The following is a 12,986-nucleotide window of genomic DNA, read 5'->3' on the forward strand; positions in this document are numbered from 1 at the left end:
CCTCTTTCCTCTAGTCTAATGTTCATCTCGTCTCATCATCTTTTCTTCTTTCTGATAGATTCAGTTTAGCATTGCTTGCATCCAAATATATTACATTCTTCTTGGCAAGCAGTCCTCTGAACGCGGATATGTTGGGCAATCTAGGGAGTTCCTCATAATAATGGGAATCCTTGTCCCCTAAGGGGGAGTCACTGCCTACGAGGTCCCACTTGCCCATACCCCTAGGAAGTGTATAGCAGAGGGGGCTCACCTCCCTAGCCTCAACGTGGGTGGCTCCCTCTTGGGGAGAAGGGGCAAATATTGATATGTCGCAGTTCCCTTCGGTCCTTTTGCTGCAGCCGATCTTGCGAAAGGTCTGGTCCCCATAGGAGGTGGTACACCGTCAACACAAGCTGAGATATGGAGAGTGCTGGAAGATACTTGCATCTCCAGACCTGCAAGAGTCTGGCAGAGCTTTCCATATGTAGCTGTACAGCCTCCAGGGTCATGCCTCACTTTTGAACACCTGATTTCAAGACTATGGGGCTCATTAGAAGTTCCCCAGTATCCCGCTAGTAATTCCGGCAGGATACCGGGGAACTACCAGACCGTCTCTGCTGCCTGACATCCTGGTATTACTAGGATTTTAGAGGTGGCAGAGATGCTGGTAACTCCCCATTCGATGAAGTGCAGAGGACTGCATGGTATGGGGTTGCCCGAATCTCAGGTACTGTTGGTACCGGTGTGGTTGATTGAGCCAATTAACTGACGGGAGGCGCTTGATCTACCGGCAGACTTATAGTTTGCTGGTCCGGAAAGGTGCTGGTATGCGTTATTACCGGGACCTTATATCTAGACCAGAAAACTTGTAATGAGGCTGTATGACTTGACATGAGGAAACTGTAGTTGTTTAGTTGCACTTTTACCGGTGGGCGATGACCAGAAACATGTATCCTTTTCAGCCTCTTTGGCCATAGTGCTGGATGTTACATTCCCACTATTGAAGGGGAGCCTGTAGGTCTTCTAAGGAACTCATGGTGGCAACGTTAGAGTGTTTATTGAACCTTCTAATGCGTGAGATGAACGCCTAGTGTAAACCTAAATCTAAGATGAGAGCAGGCTACGATCATCAAATAAGGCAGTCCTAGTGGCGTCTTGTCATATGAAAAGAGCTTATACAAAAAGTCGATTGTCAATCCTTACTATAAAGTTACAAAAAGAGTGTGGGATAATGTTCACCAGAAAAGAAAGAAGTGTTCAAAAAATGATAGTCCGATGGTATGTCTGTCTCCCTTCCCCCATGTTTTCAGCACTGCACAAGGCGGCACTTCTGAGCACACACGTTGGGTTCAACACAGCTCATGTGTTGCTCACTTCATCAGAAAGCAGGGTTTTCCTTCTCCCAGCTTTCTTACGGCACCCCTCCGTCACGATTGCACTTGCCTTTCTCTACAGTTCACAAACATTTCAGAAAGTGGGGGTTCCTTCCCCTAGCTTTCTCACAGCAATGGGTCAGACTTTAGATTGTACAAGGGATTTGATGAAACCCTTGTAGGACCACTCTGATTCTTCACATCCTCATTTCCTGGGGCCTTCTGGCCTTCGCAGATCCAACAAAAAGGGGCATGGAACCTTCGAATGAGCACTCCTATGGTGCCTGACCACTCTGCAGCTGGCCCGTGTTTGGGCTTTCTTAAAAGTTCAAACATGCACACAAGTTCTTTCTTCTTGCGTTCAAAATGTTGCTACTCGCAACCTTGGACTCCACACTGTTTATCAGCTTCTCTGACTCACCGGCTCTGCTGAACCCGTTGGCTTTTCTGATCTCTGGAGTCAAGGATAGTACCACGGTACCCAGCCGGCCTCCCCGCATATCACTGCGGAGGGCACCTGTGCACCATTGACATCTGCTGCTCTGCACGCCAGCTGTAACTCCTGGTCTTATGGTTTCCCTGTCGGAGGCTTCGCGGGTCCGAGTTGAAAAGGGCAAGAGCAGTTTCCCCTTCAATGTCCCAAGTCTCGCCGCCTTTCTCCTCCGCTTGAACTTCCAGTTTGGTGTAGCTGTCTCCTTGTGCGTTTGGCCTTGCTCGAAGTGTGCTTTCGAGCTCTGCCTTTTATTCCTGTAGGGAAGGTAAAGGGCCGTCTGGTGTGCCTGGTAGTCAAATGATCGACTCTGCCTGATGCATGTTTTGGGACATGTCGGGTAAACTGCTCTGGTGTTAGTCTGTTGTCTCTTACTGTGTACACAAGTGTTTGTATTGGAAAAAGGGTAGGGTAGTGCTTCTAAATATCCTACAGGGTAGGAAAGGTGTTACAAGGAAGGGGTTACTGCATCTCAACCCTCGGGTGTCCCACTTCCACTCCTCAAAGACCCCTCGCCTAGGTGATTTTTTTTATTTTTTTTTTTTAAAAATGTTTTAATTGATTTTACCCACCTCCACCTCCCGGGAACTGGATCCAATCGCGATGGCCGTGTCGTGGCCACCTGGATGACAGATCTCTCCGGGGACTAGCGGGTGATGCACCTTCAGGTTTCTCAGTCTCCACCATAAGCGGGTCCCTGACTGCTCCCTATTTTTGTCCGGAGGCCCTGTGGGGTTATTGTTTCGAGATTCACGATCGTCCAATTTCTGAAGGGGCTGATCTTCTAGCCACCAACACCATGTGCCCAGGTGCAGGCGGAGCTGAACTTTGTTTTTGTACAACAGATGGCTTTACCGTTCAAGCAGATGCACAGTTGCAGCATCAGTCGCCTTGCCCTGAAACCTGCAGGCGGGTGAGAGTTACATGTTCTGTTGGCTGATTTACATAATGTTTTTTGAAAGACCGTTTGAAGCTTTGAGTGAGGCAGCTTTTTTGACTAAAGGTAATCGTCAAATTCCAGATCAACTAGTTAATGCAACTTCAGGGTTTCTTTCCAGTGCCTCATCCTTCTAAGGCAGGGTAGAGGTTACAGACTGTGATCCTGACAATCGGCACACTAGCTGAGTGGTGGACATTGGCAGGTGGACTGGCCACAGGAGTAGGAAGGGAGGACAGGTGGGCTTGGGAGGAAGGCTGGTGGAGGTGGGGGACAGATGTGAAAGGGACCTTGAATGCAAGATGGGCCCAGATCAGGTCAGAGGCACATCAGGAGAGGCTACGCAAGCCCAGCGCCTCAATTCAGAATAGAGATGCCAACTAACCAATCCACTTTCCCCCTCTGCACACACCTCAAACTCCGAACAAACACAAACCTACAGCACAACAAACCGCACAAACTTCACTAAATTGCAACAACAAAACAAAAACGCAGACTTCCACAACAGTACACGACTACCGGCCACAAACGCCCCAGGCCCAGCCAACTGACCCAACGGGCAGAGGCCACCAACAGCACATCACTGCTCTCTTGCACATGTCCTGCTTTCTCCCACTAACTTACCCTCCCTTCCTCTTTCAGAGCCGCCAGGGTACCACTCCAGTGGTGATAGTGCGCGGTACAAATGTCCATTAACATCCAACAGGGTGTTTCATTGCCAGGTCAGGGCAATATGACATCATGCACAGGGGAAGCTGTGGCCAAGCAGACAATCACCGGCTGGATTTTGACAGGAATTAGAATTGCTTGTGAAGCTGTGCACAAGACTCTGTACACGCTCCAAGAGGGGATTGTGAAGCATTCTACCACCTGCCATGCAGCTCCATCTTGTCTGAGAGGGGTCCCTATCCAAGAGCTGGCCTTGTTTGGAAGATCTGCCGTGCAGAGTACCTTTTGGTTGAGGGTTTTTCTTAGTGTCTGGGTACATCCAAGTCTTTCAAAGACCAGGAATTTGTTAATGCAACATTGTCCAAGGAAGAACAAGTTACCATAAAGGTAATGCAGGTTCTTATGGGTAAAATGTCTCCTGCGGACCCCTGATCTGCCCACCCTTCTCCGCTCAGTCACTTGGGAATGCTTCTAGTCCACCTGTTCTGCAATGTATCGGAGGAGCGCTTGGGCTCGGGTGGGTGGTGCTACTTAAAGCCTGAATACAATCGCTCCCGGTAGAGGCTGCAAGAACAATCTCTCAGCACTGTGGGGTGGGGGTGCCACCTGTTTAAGCGGGATATACATTTTCTGGGCCCAGCCTGTAAGTTAGTTTTTTCGAAGGTAAGAAATCTGCAGAGGATACGTTATAGCCATCAGAACTCGTGTTATCTGTTGGGTACAGCACTTGTTCTTCCCCTGCACCTCTTCTACATTGGCCCACATTGTGTTCCCAGTGCCCATTTTCTAAGGCAGAGCGACAGCGATTCTTGCATGTCTTTGTAGGCTGGCTTTTCTACCCCTATGGGCCTGCCTTGTGGTCTGCTTCTTGGGTTGCGGTATCCAGCCTCTTTTGATCTCCAACATGATTGGCTGGGACTCGTAGTGGTATACGACGCCATCTAAGACACCTCAGTGTGTCCTGCAGCCTTTAAAACGTAGTCTCCATTATGTCACTGTTTAGTCATGCCTTCCTCACCCATTTTTAGCTTTCTCAATGGAGTGCGGCAGTGGTGATAGACCCTGGGCTAGCTCCCTCCCCAACTCCCATGTTACATCATGCACGTTTAAGTGACCCTACCTCGTCCTTGCAATGACCCCCATCTGCTCTGCTTATGCACTGGCACCAGTGATTTGCTCTGGATTGTAGAGGGATGATTTTTCACGTTTGAGGGGCACTGAATCTGCTTTTTGGGGCAAATAGTTAAAATTATTTAACATATCTCAACAATGCATAGAATGCTATAAAACGGTAGGGCGCTTCACCCTACATAGTTCTGGAATTTTAAGCAGATCACCACAGACAAGAACCCAACTAGTAAGATGGGTTGAGCAGCACATGCATGTGCTCTGAACGCAGGCACTGTTGCCTGTGCATCCCAATCGCAGAATGTGCCGGTTCCCCCGGGCCTGGGGGACAGTGGGGAATCTGTTGCTAGCACAAGGACCCCCCAAGCTCACTAGTACACAGGACAGGGATATTTGCTGAATGGTTTGCTGAACATCTGATGCAATACTTGCTTTTTCAGGCCTCACTTACGTTCCGGGATGTCGCAGCTCGATTCTCTGAAGAGGAGTGGAAGCTGTTACACGAATGGCAGAAGGAGCTTTACAGAAATGTGATGAAGGAGATTGAACAAGTCTTGACTTCCCTGGGTAAAGATGTGTGTTTTGACTTAATTTGAATGAAATTCTTTGTAAGGTACCATGCATGATGCCGGTTTTGATTTAGTTTCTTAAATTAAGGATGATCTCATTTGAAAATGTCCTGGTTGTGTTTGAGATTTTCACCTTGCTGTGTCACACTGCCAGTGTACAAGTCTTGCATGCAAAGTGAAAGACCGATGGCTCCACGGTGCACTCAGACTTTTACATATATTTTGCATTAGTACTGAACATTTCCAAATCTTGTCACCTGTCTGCACCAGACAGGTGTTCGTTTAAAATATTCAGTCAAGTTTGCATTTCATTTGATGAATAATATGGACACATATAATGGAAGCAGGATCTTGAGCAAAGGAGCACACATTCAACTAGGTGAACTCGTTTGACTCTGAATGCACATGAAAGGGTCATGGCACCTGAAATAACTTAAGCTGCGTTTGCTCAATAAAACCTTAAGAGCCTCTGAGTGAATGTGAAAACCACCTGTGACTGTTCTTGGATTGTCAGTTGATTGTGCTGCACAAGCTGAATGATTGGGCCCTTGTTACTATCATTGAGTAGGTGCTCCTTCATCTCCTCACAGCAATGGAAGGAGGAGTTTGCGCAAGTCTGCTGGTAGGGGCTCTGATCAGGCATGCCGCATGGAATCACACCACGTCTCATCTTTTGAACATAACTACTATTGCAGAACACGCCCCCACAAACACGATGGGCAATGGAACAAACATCTGGATAAGAGAAAAGGCTCTATACCTAAAACTGTACCTCGCAACTGACCACCCACTAGAACTCCAATCCACCAAGGATGCTAGACACACCAATTACATACCACAACCATGCAGAAAAAGAACAAACACCCAGAAGGAATAAGAACATCCAACATCGACTCAATCAATATATCACAAAAATGCGGGGACAACTACAACAAAATCTAGGAGGACCCAGAAGAAATCTGGAACCCAATAAGTAATCTAGCAGAACTATTCGACACAGGTCCCACGGTACAACCATCGCACTATGAGAGCAACATGGAAGCAGACCAACGCGACGACCACGAAACAAAGGCAATATTAAAAACCATACCACGCCAAAAAATCCACTGCAACCTAATCGGCGCATCAATGAGCAAACATGCCACAGAGATCTACGGCCTACTATGCAACGACGGTATTGACCTACTATTGATTGCAAACATGGTTAGACTAATAAAATCACGCTCCACAGTTGCCTACCTGACAACTTGAAGTGTTTGCAGGTAAATGGGAAAGAAAGAAGAGGAGGACTTGCAATAGCATACAAGGAGCATCTGAAAATAAAAGCAGACGCACCACTAAATATCAATCTGTGAATCCCTGGTGCTTAATTTGACAGTGAACCCCAAAACAAACCTCAAATATTCTGGTTTACAGACCACCGACTTAGGATGCAGAGCCATCAAACATGAACACCTGATAATCCTCTGGGACTTCAACATTTGGTTTGAAGAAGAAAACGCAAACTCACAAATGCTAATCGAGCAACTCAAGACAATGAAACTGTCAGATGGTTAAAGGAGTAACGCACACACACACTTGACGCAATCTTCACCAACAAAAACCTTATTGTCCCTCTACCTCCAATACAAATACTCTGGAGCGACCACCTCCTCATTCCATTTTGTGAGCATGGTACCAACTAAAGCAGCCAAGCAGCCCAATAACTGGAAGATCATCAAAGGTAGCAACTTAATTGTACAACTTGAACTCACAAAACCATCAACCTGGGAGGATAGCTCAGCGGCAACGTGCGCGCCTTGGAAGCAAGGGGGTCACGAAGCAACACAGGTTCAATCCCCGGGTCCGCACTTAAAAACCTCTGGGTGTTTAAGCGCGTTATAAATATGCAACTAAGACTATGACAACTCAATCACTAAATCCGCCAATACCCAGAAAGAACTGTTAAACATCATAAACTAAATGTGGAACCCACCGGGATGCAACACTGCCAGAGATGGCACTCCTCTGTATCTGGGATGACCTAAAGACAAACGCAGACTTTAACACAAACTCTGCGCTGATACTACTGGACCTCTCTGCAGCATTGGACACAGTCAGCAGGTTAAACACCCTTAACAAGAGACTAGAATAAATGGGAATAACTGGTTTAGTGCTGCTCTGTATTCTAGCAATTAGAAATGGTAGAACGGAAACCGTCTTGATAAAACCACTCCACGAGGCACCAACTGTGGAGTACCACAAGGATCGTCCCTATCCCCACTGCTCTTCAATGTCTACCTGACTCCATTAAACAAGCTCATCAAAAAACGGCGCCTCATGAGCTAAAACTACGCAGACAACACATCTACAAAATCAAAGACTCGCAAGATGAGAATACTACACTGGAAGACTGTGTTAGTGAACTCTATAAATGGATGAACACAAACATCCTCAAACTCAACCCAGTCAAGACAGAAATCCTGGTCGTACCCAAAACCCAGGAAAATTAACTATTACATCCCATGGCCCACAGAACTAGGAACAGTACCCACACCGTCGGTCAAAAACCTTCGAGTCTTAATGGACAATGAACTAACACTAGAACCACAAGTAAACGCAATAATCAAGAAATGCTTCTTCCTCGTACATCCAATAAAAAAGATCCTACCATCACTCATAAAACACTCACCATCATCGTCCTCATGTCCAGAAAAGACTATGCCAATAGCCTATACCTCGGAATGCCTGCTGAAGAAACTGCAACGTATCCAAAATGCAGTGGTCAGACTACCACCAAGGGACCACATCACCCCGGCGCTAAGAATGCTAAATGTGGCTGCCAATCAAACAATCAAGTAAACAAGTAAAAAAAAATTAAAAAAAAATGTGCATAGCGTACAGAGCAATCCATGGCCAAGGAGCAGAATTCCTACAAAAGAAAATGACCATTCACCTACTGACAAGAACACTCCGATCACTCGGGGACATCTGCCTTGACCCAAAACCATACAAAAGAAAATAAAAGCTGGGGGCCAGGTCCCACCTGGCAGCAAAAACATGGAACACCGTTCCAAAAGAAATACACAATACAAAGGATCACCTAAAATTAAGAAAATTACTTAAACCCAGCTCTTCACCGCAGAAGACAGGAACAACTAGAAGAAACATACACCACTGGAAATATAACACGCCATAAACAAGCGTGCATGGAAGGAAAACCCCAGGGTGGGAGTGAGCCCAGGAAATGCCAACGCCCTACATAACCCCATGTTAGGGATCACTAAAGGGACAGGCACCATAACTGCAGACAAGGGAGCATTAACCAATAACTGCCACCCAGAAGGCCTTGGGTGGGAACCACGCCCTAGGAGCTTGAGGATGCAATGGCAGGCACACCCTTGACAACCAAACCATACCCATCTAAACCCAAACATTGGTGGGAGGCTTTCACCACTTTTCTGCCCACGGAGCGCTAGACAGTTAGTCAAGCCTCCACTATGCACAGAGAATGGCCGGAGAATGACATACCACAAAAAGCCCCAATGCATAGCACAGGCTGAGACGCCCAACACGGAGGTCCGGAGAAATTAGTAAGAAAACCCCCCCACTAATCCAACCACTAAAACCTCCTACTTCTGCATACACCTCACATGCTAAATAAACACATCTTTGCACAGCAATCCGCTTGCACTTCTCTACACCACAACAACATAACACACATAGTCCAGAACATGGAAGCCTAGTGATCCGTAAATCACACCCATGCTCAACAGTGTGAACCGAACTGAAGCTGTCAACAGGTCCATGCTAATCTTGCTCTACCTTCTCCCACTAGGCCCTACTAACCCATCCCTCCGAACCCTATTGCCTTATAGTTGGGCCAGGGGACCACTCGGGTGGTGGTAGTGTCCGCAAACGGCAAAACAGGCCTGTATACTCCATGTTGAATTTCTAAGACCTCAACCAAGAGAATGAGGTCTCCATTGGGAGGGGTATTTCCTTGAGGTCTGATCTTGTGGTGATCCATCAACTGCTGCAAGGCAGTTGTGCGGGTCTGTCATCTGGTGCAGGCAGGGTTGCGTGGGGCACATATGATGAATGATGTCGGTGGCAGAGAGGAGCAGTTTCCATGTTTGGTGAGACAAGCAGCATTGTGTTTTACCCCTGACAACGATTGCTAATACAGACTGGGGTACTGCTAGTTTTATGTGGTGTGCTAAGGCAATATTGTCAGATTTTGTAAGAGGGGCAGCGGCAGCTGGGAAAGGCAGAGGCTGCGGGGTGCAACTGTGAGCTAAAGTAGGCTAGAAGGTGTTGTAGGTCCCCATGCTTCTGTGTGAGTACATGCCCCTCTTTCTCATCACAGAACCGGGTGAATGATTTAGAGTAGCCAGGAAGGGTAAGGGCAGGAGCAATGGAGAGGGCATCTGAGCTTGTCTGGCCTAGAGTCATGTAGCATATTCTGCATAGGTGTAACCGTGCAGGCATAATCTGGGGAAGCAGGGGTGACCATTGCTAAAAAGGAGTGCAGCTGCCTTTTTGATGGCGGGCATGGGCCTTGTAAGATGCAGGACACTCGAGAGGGGGGGGGGGGGCAAGGCGGCGCCTGGTAATGCAGACAGTAGGTCATCCATGTATTGTATCATAGTGGAGCCCCCAGGGGAAGTGACATCCTGAAGGTCTTCCTGCAGAATCTGGGAAGAGAGATGGGGAGTCAAAGCCCATTGGAAGGGACCTGTAGGTGAGCTGATGTCCCTTGTAAGTGAATTCAAAGAGATACTGAGAGTCCTGGTGTAATCCTGCATAGCAGATCACTACCTAACAGATTTGCAGGTGAGGGCTTAATCGAAAGGTGCAGTTTTCAGTGATGGAACCAATGGAAACAGATGAAGCGTTTGATACCGGGTGTGGGATAGTGGGGCCAGATATGCCAACAGCATTGACAATTTCCTTTTTCAACATCCACATTTGAACTGGCACCAGTGTCAATCAAACGGTTCACTCTCCTCCTTTGTATGTCACATTTGAGATGGGACGGGTCGAGTGGTAGCAAAGCAGCACACAGCATGGCAGGGTCCCTCTGGTAATGTTATTGTGGCCCATAGAAGATCTGAATGTCCTGGTAGCCCCTGTTAGGAGGTGGTGGTGGGACTCTAGGGTAGCAATTAGAACTGTTAGGAGGAATTAAATCATTGCGTTGAGTAGGGGGACCATATTGCCGTGGCCTGGAAGGTGTGGTAGGACATTGCTGGATTAGATGGCCTGTGTGCTTACAATCTCTGCAGAAAGGTTGCCCTGGCAGTGGTTGCTGGGCTTGCAAAAATGGGTGTGCACAAGTCTTTTGTGGCCCGGGCATCCCCCGCCCCTAGAGGCAGTCTCTTGTTGAGCATGCTGTATTTGCAAAGCAAATCTATTAACCCCATCTTGCTCCTGGCTTTTTAGTAAGCACTACTTCGAAGGGATTGTGTCCTCCGACGTATTCCTTATCTTAGATAGAAATCCTTCAGCTTTGCTGGCCTCGGAAAATTTTTTCGCCAGAGGGCGCTGCGCGTCGATGATCGCCGAGTCGATGACCCTCGACGGCCTCCGTGCCGACGTCGACGTCATCCTGCCTATAAAGGCCGCGCGCAGCGTCCGTTGCTCAGTTCCGTTTTTCCGCGCTTCGTTGTGCCTCGGAACACCGTTGCTCAGTTCTCGTCAAGATAACGTATATAATAACTACTATTTACCTCGATAATCGATGGCATCCTCCTCCGAACCGACGACCCCTCGGTCCGGTTTCAAAAAGTGCCGAGACTGCGGGAAGAAAATGTCGTTGACGGACCCTCACAGGGTCTGTTTGTGGTGTCTGGGAATCACGCACCAGAGTTCGGAGTGTGAGGAATGCCTTTCCATGACGGCGAAAGCCTTGAAGGAGCGTAGGGGGAAGCTCGAGAGAGGTAGGTCAACTTTAACTTCCTCGAAAGCTTCTTCGGTAGAGTCGAGACGTTCGTCTCCTCACCATAAAAAACACTCTCGATCTAGATCACGAAGTGGCTCCCACCACTCGTCGACATCGAGACACTCGAAGAAGAGACGTAGGAGATCCCCTTCGTCATCTTCGTCGAGTTCTCCTGAGAGAGTTCATTGCCCCACAAAACGCAGCTCGCAAGCTGAGTGGGAGGAATTCAGGAAAAAGATGCTAAGCGTCTTCGAGAAAGCGGCCTCGTCCCCCTCGAAGACAGCTGAGGGTGATACCCCGGGTAAAAAACCCAAAAAATCTAAACGCCGCGAGTCGCAGTACCCGGCGGAAAAGTCAACCCGAAAGCGCCTCGAGCCATCGGGAGATAAAGCATCATCGACGCCATCGTCGAAAACTCCTTCGAAACAGAGGTCGGCGCCATCGACGCCGTTGTCGAAGGATTCATCGGCGCATCAGTCGATCGAGTCGACGCCGACGTCGACGCCGATATCGACGCCGGTGAAGGAAAGAACCACGGCTACTCCACAGCCAACGGTTAGACAAAAGACCTCCGACTCGACGCCGAGAACGTCGACGTCGTTCTCGAGCAAGACTCCGATCCTTTCGAGTTCTTCGAGGCCTAGTACACATTTCTCGACGCTTTTCACGGCGCCTTCGAGTACTTTCACGTCGGTGTCGACGACATCGACGTTTTCAAGGCCTGTGATGATGGCTCCTTCTGCATTGGAAATGGGGTTTATACCATTCCAAAAACCAATGTATCCCCCTTTAACCTCGATTTTTGAGGAAAGGGAGGATTCAGACCAAGATATTGATTTACAGAGGACCACATCACCAGAGCCAGAGACTTTCGCCTCTGAGGAAGGAAGATTAAAAAATCTTCAGGATGCACTTCAGGAAGCTAGTGGCTTGGACACTTCTCCTGAAGCAGAATTTATCAAACCAGACCCAGGAGAACATGCGGAGACTCCATATAGAGCTCTGATGTCTAGAATCATAGAATTTATGGGTTGGTCTGCACCTTCTCCTGCCTTTCAGCAGGATGACCTCACTGACATACTGGACAAGGGCCCACAGGAGGATCCTGTGGTTCCATTTCACTCTGCTCTACAGAGAAGGATTTTGACAAACTGGGAAACGCCAGAAATTATCCCGGCAGTAAATAAAAAACTGTCAACAAAATACAGGGTGGCTAGTTCTGACCCTGAATATTTGTCAAAACACCCTACTCCTGAGAGCTTGGTTGTACAGGCTGCAACCTCATCAGGCAGCACATCTGCATACCCCACTGCTCCGCAGGATAGGGATGACAAAAAATATGATGCCATGGCTAAGAAGGTTTTTTCTGCCTGTAGCATGGCGTTAAAGTCTATTAACGCGACCTGTACGCTCGCTAGGTTCAGCCACACCCTTTGGGAGTGCGCTTCATCAGCGGCTGACTGCCTCCAAGAAGGAGAGGAAAGGGACGCATTTTTAAACATCATCAGGGATGGTAAAGATGCGATGTGCGAGACCCTACAAACTGGCCTAGATTCTGCTGACAGTATCAGCAGGGCCATGGCGGCAAGTACCACAATCCGCAGGCATGCGTGGTTGAGGAAGTCTGGTTTTGCCTCTGACGTGCAGACCAGGCTTTTGAATATGCCCTTTGACGGTTCTACCCTCTTTGGAAAGAAGGCGGATGACAGTTTGGAGAAACTGCAAACGTCCAAGGCAGCAGCCAAGTCATTGGGAGCTGCTATCCGTCAGAATACCTTTCGTCCTTCGGGATCATCGTGGAGAGGACGGTCCTTTCGTTACTATTCCTCATATGGAAGGGGCAGGGGACGACCGGCTCAAAGAGGCCAAGGAAGATTTACCCGTGGTGGACGGGGTAGGGGAAAGAAAGCCGCACCCG

General features: G+C 48.2%; 1 protein-coding gene across 4 annotated transcripts in view; it reads left to right on the top strand.

Moving 5' to 3' along the window:
* Positions 1-12,986, top strand: part of LOC138580073 (zinc finger protein 282-like) — a 209,992-nt gene that overhangs the window by 47,975 nt on the left and 149,031 nt on the right. For all 4 annotated transcript variants that reach the window (XR_011304169.1, XM_069650325.1, XM_069650326.1 and 1 more), the window contains exon 2: positions 5,017-5,143. Coding sequence is in view for 3 of the 4 variants with exons in the window: in XM_069650325.1 (XP_069506426.1) it covers positions 5,017-5,143 (127 nt within the window). In the remaining variant the exon portion in view is untranslated. The remainder of the gene's footprint in view (positions 1-5,016; positions 5,144-12,986) is intronic.

Source organism: Ambystoma mexicanum, chromosome 3p (genome assembly GCF_040938575.1).
Source record: "Ambystoma mexicanum isolate Mex_15411 chromosome 3p, UKY_AmexF1_1, whole genome shotgun sequence".
NCBI classification, from domain to species: Eukaryota; Metazoa; Chordata; class Amphibia; order Caudata; family Ambystomatidae; genus Ambystoma; species Ambystoma mexicanum.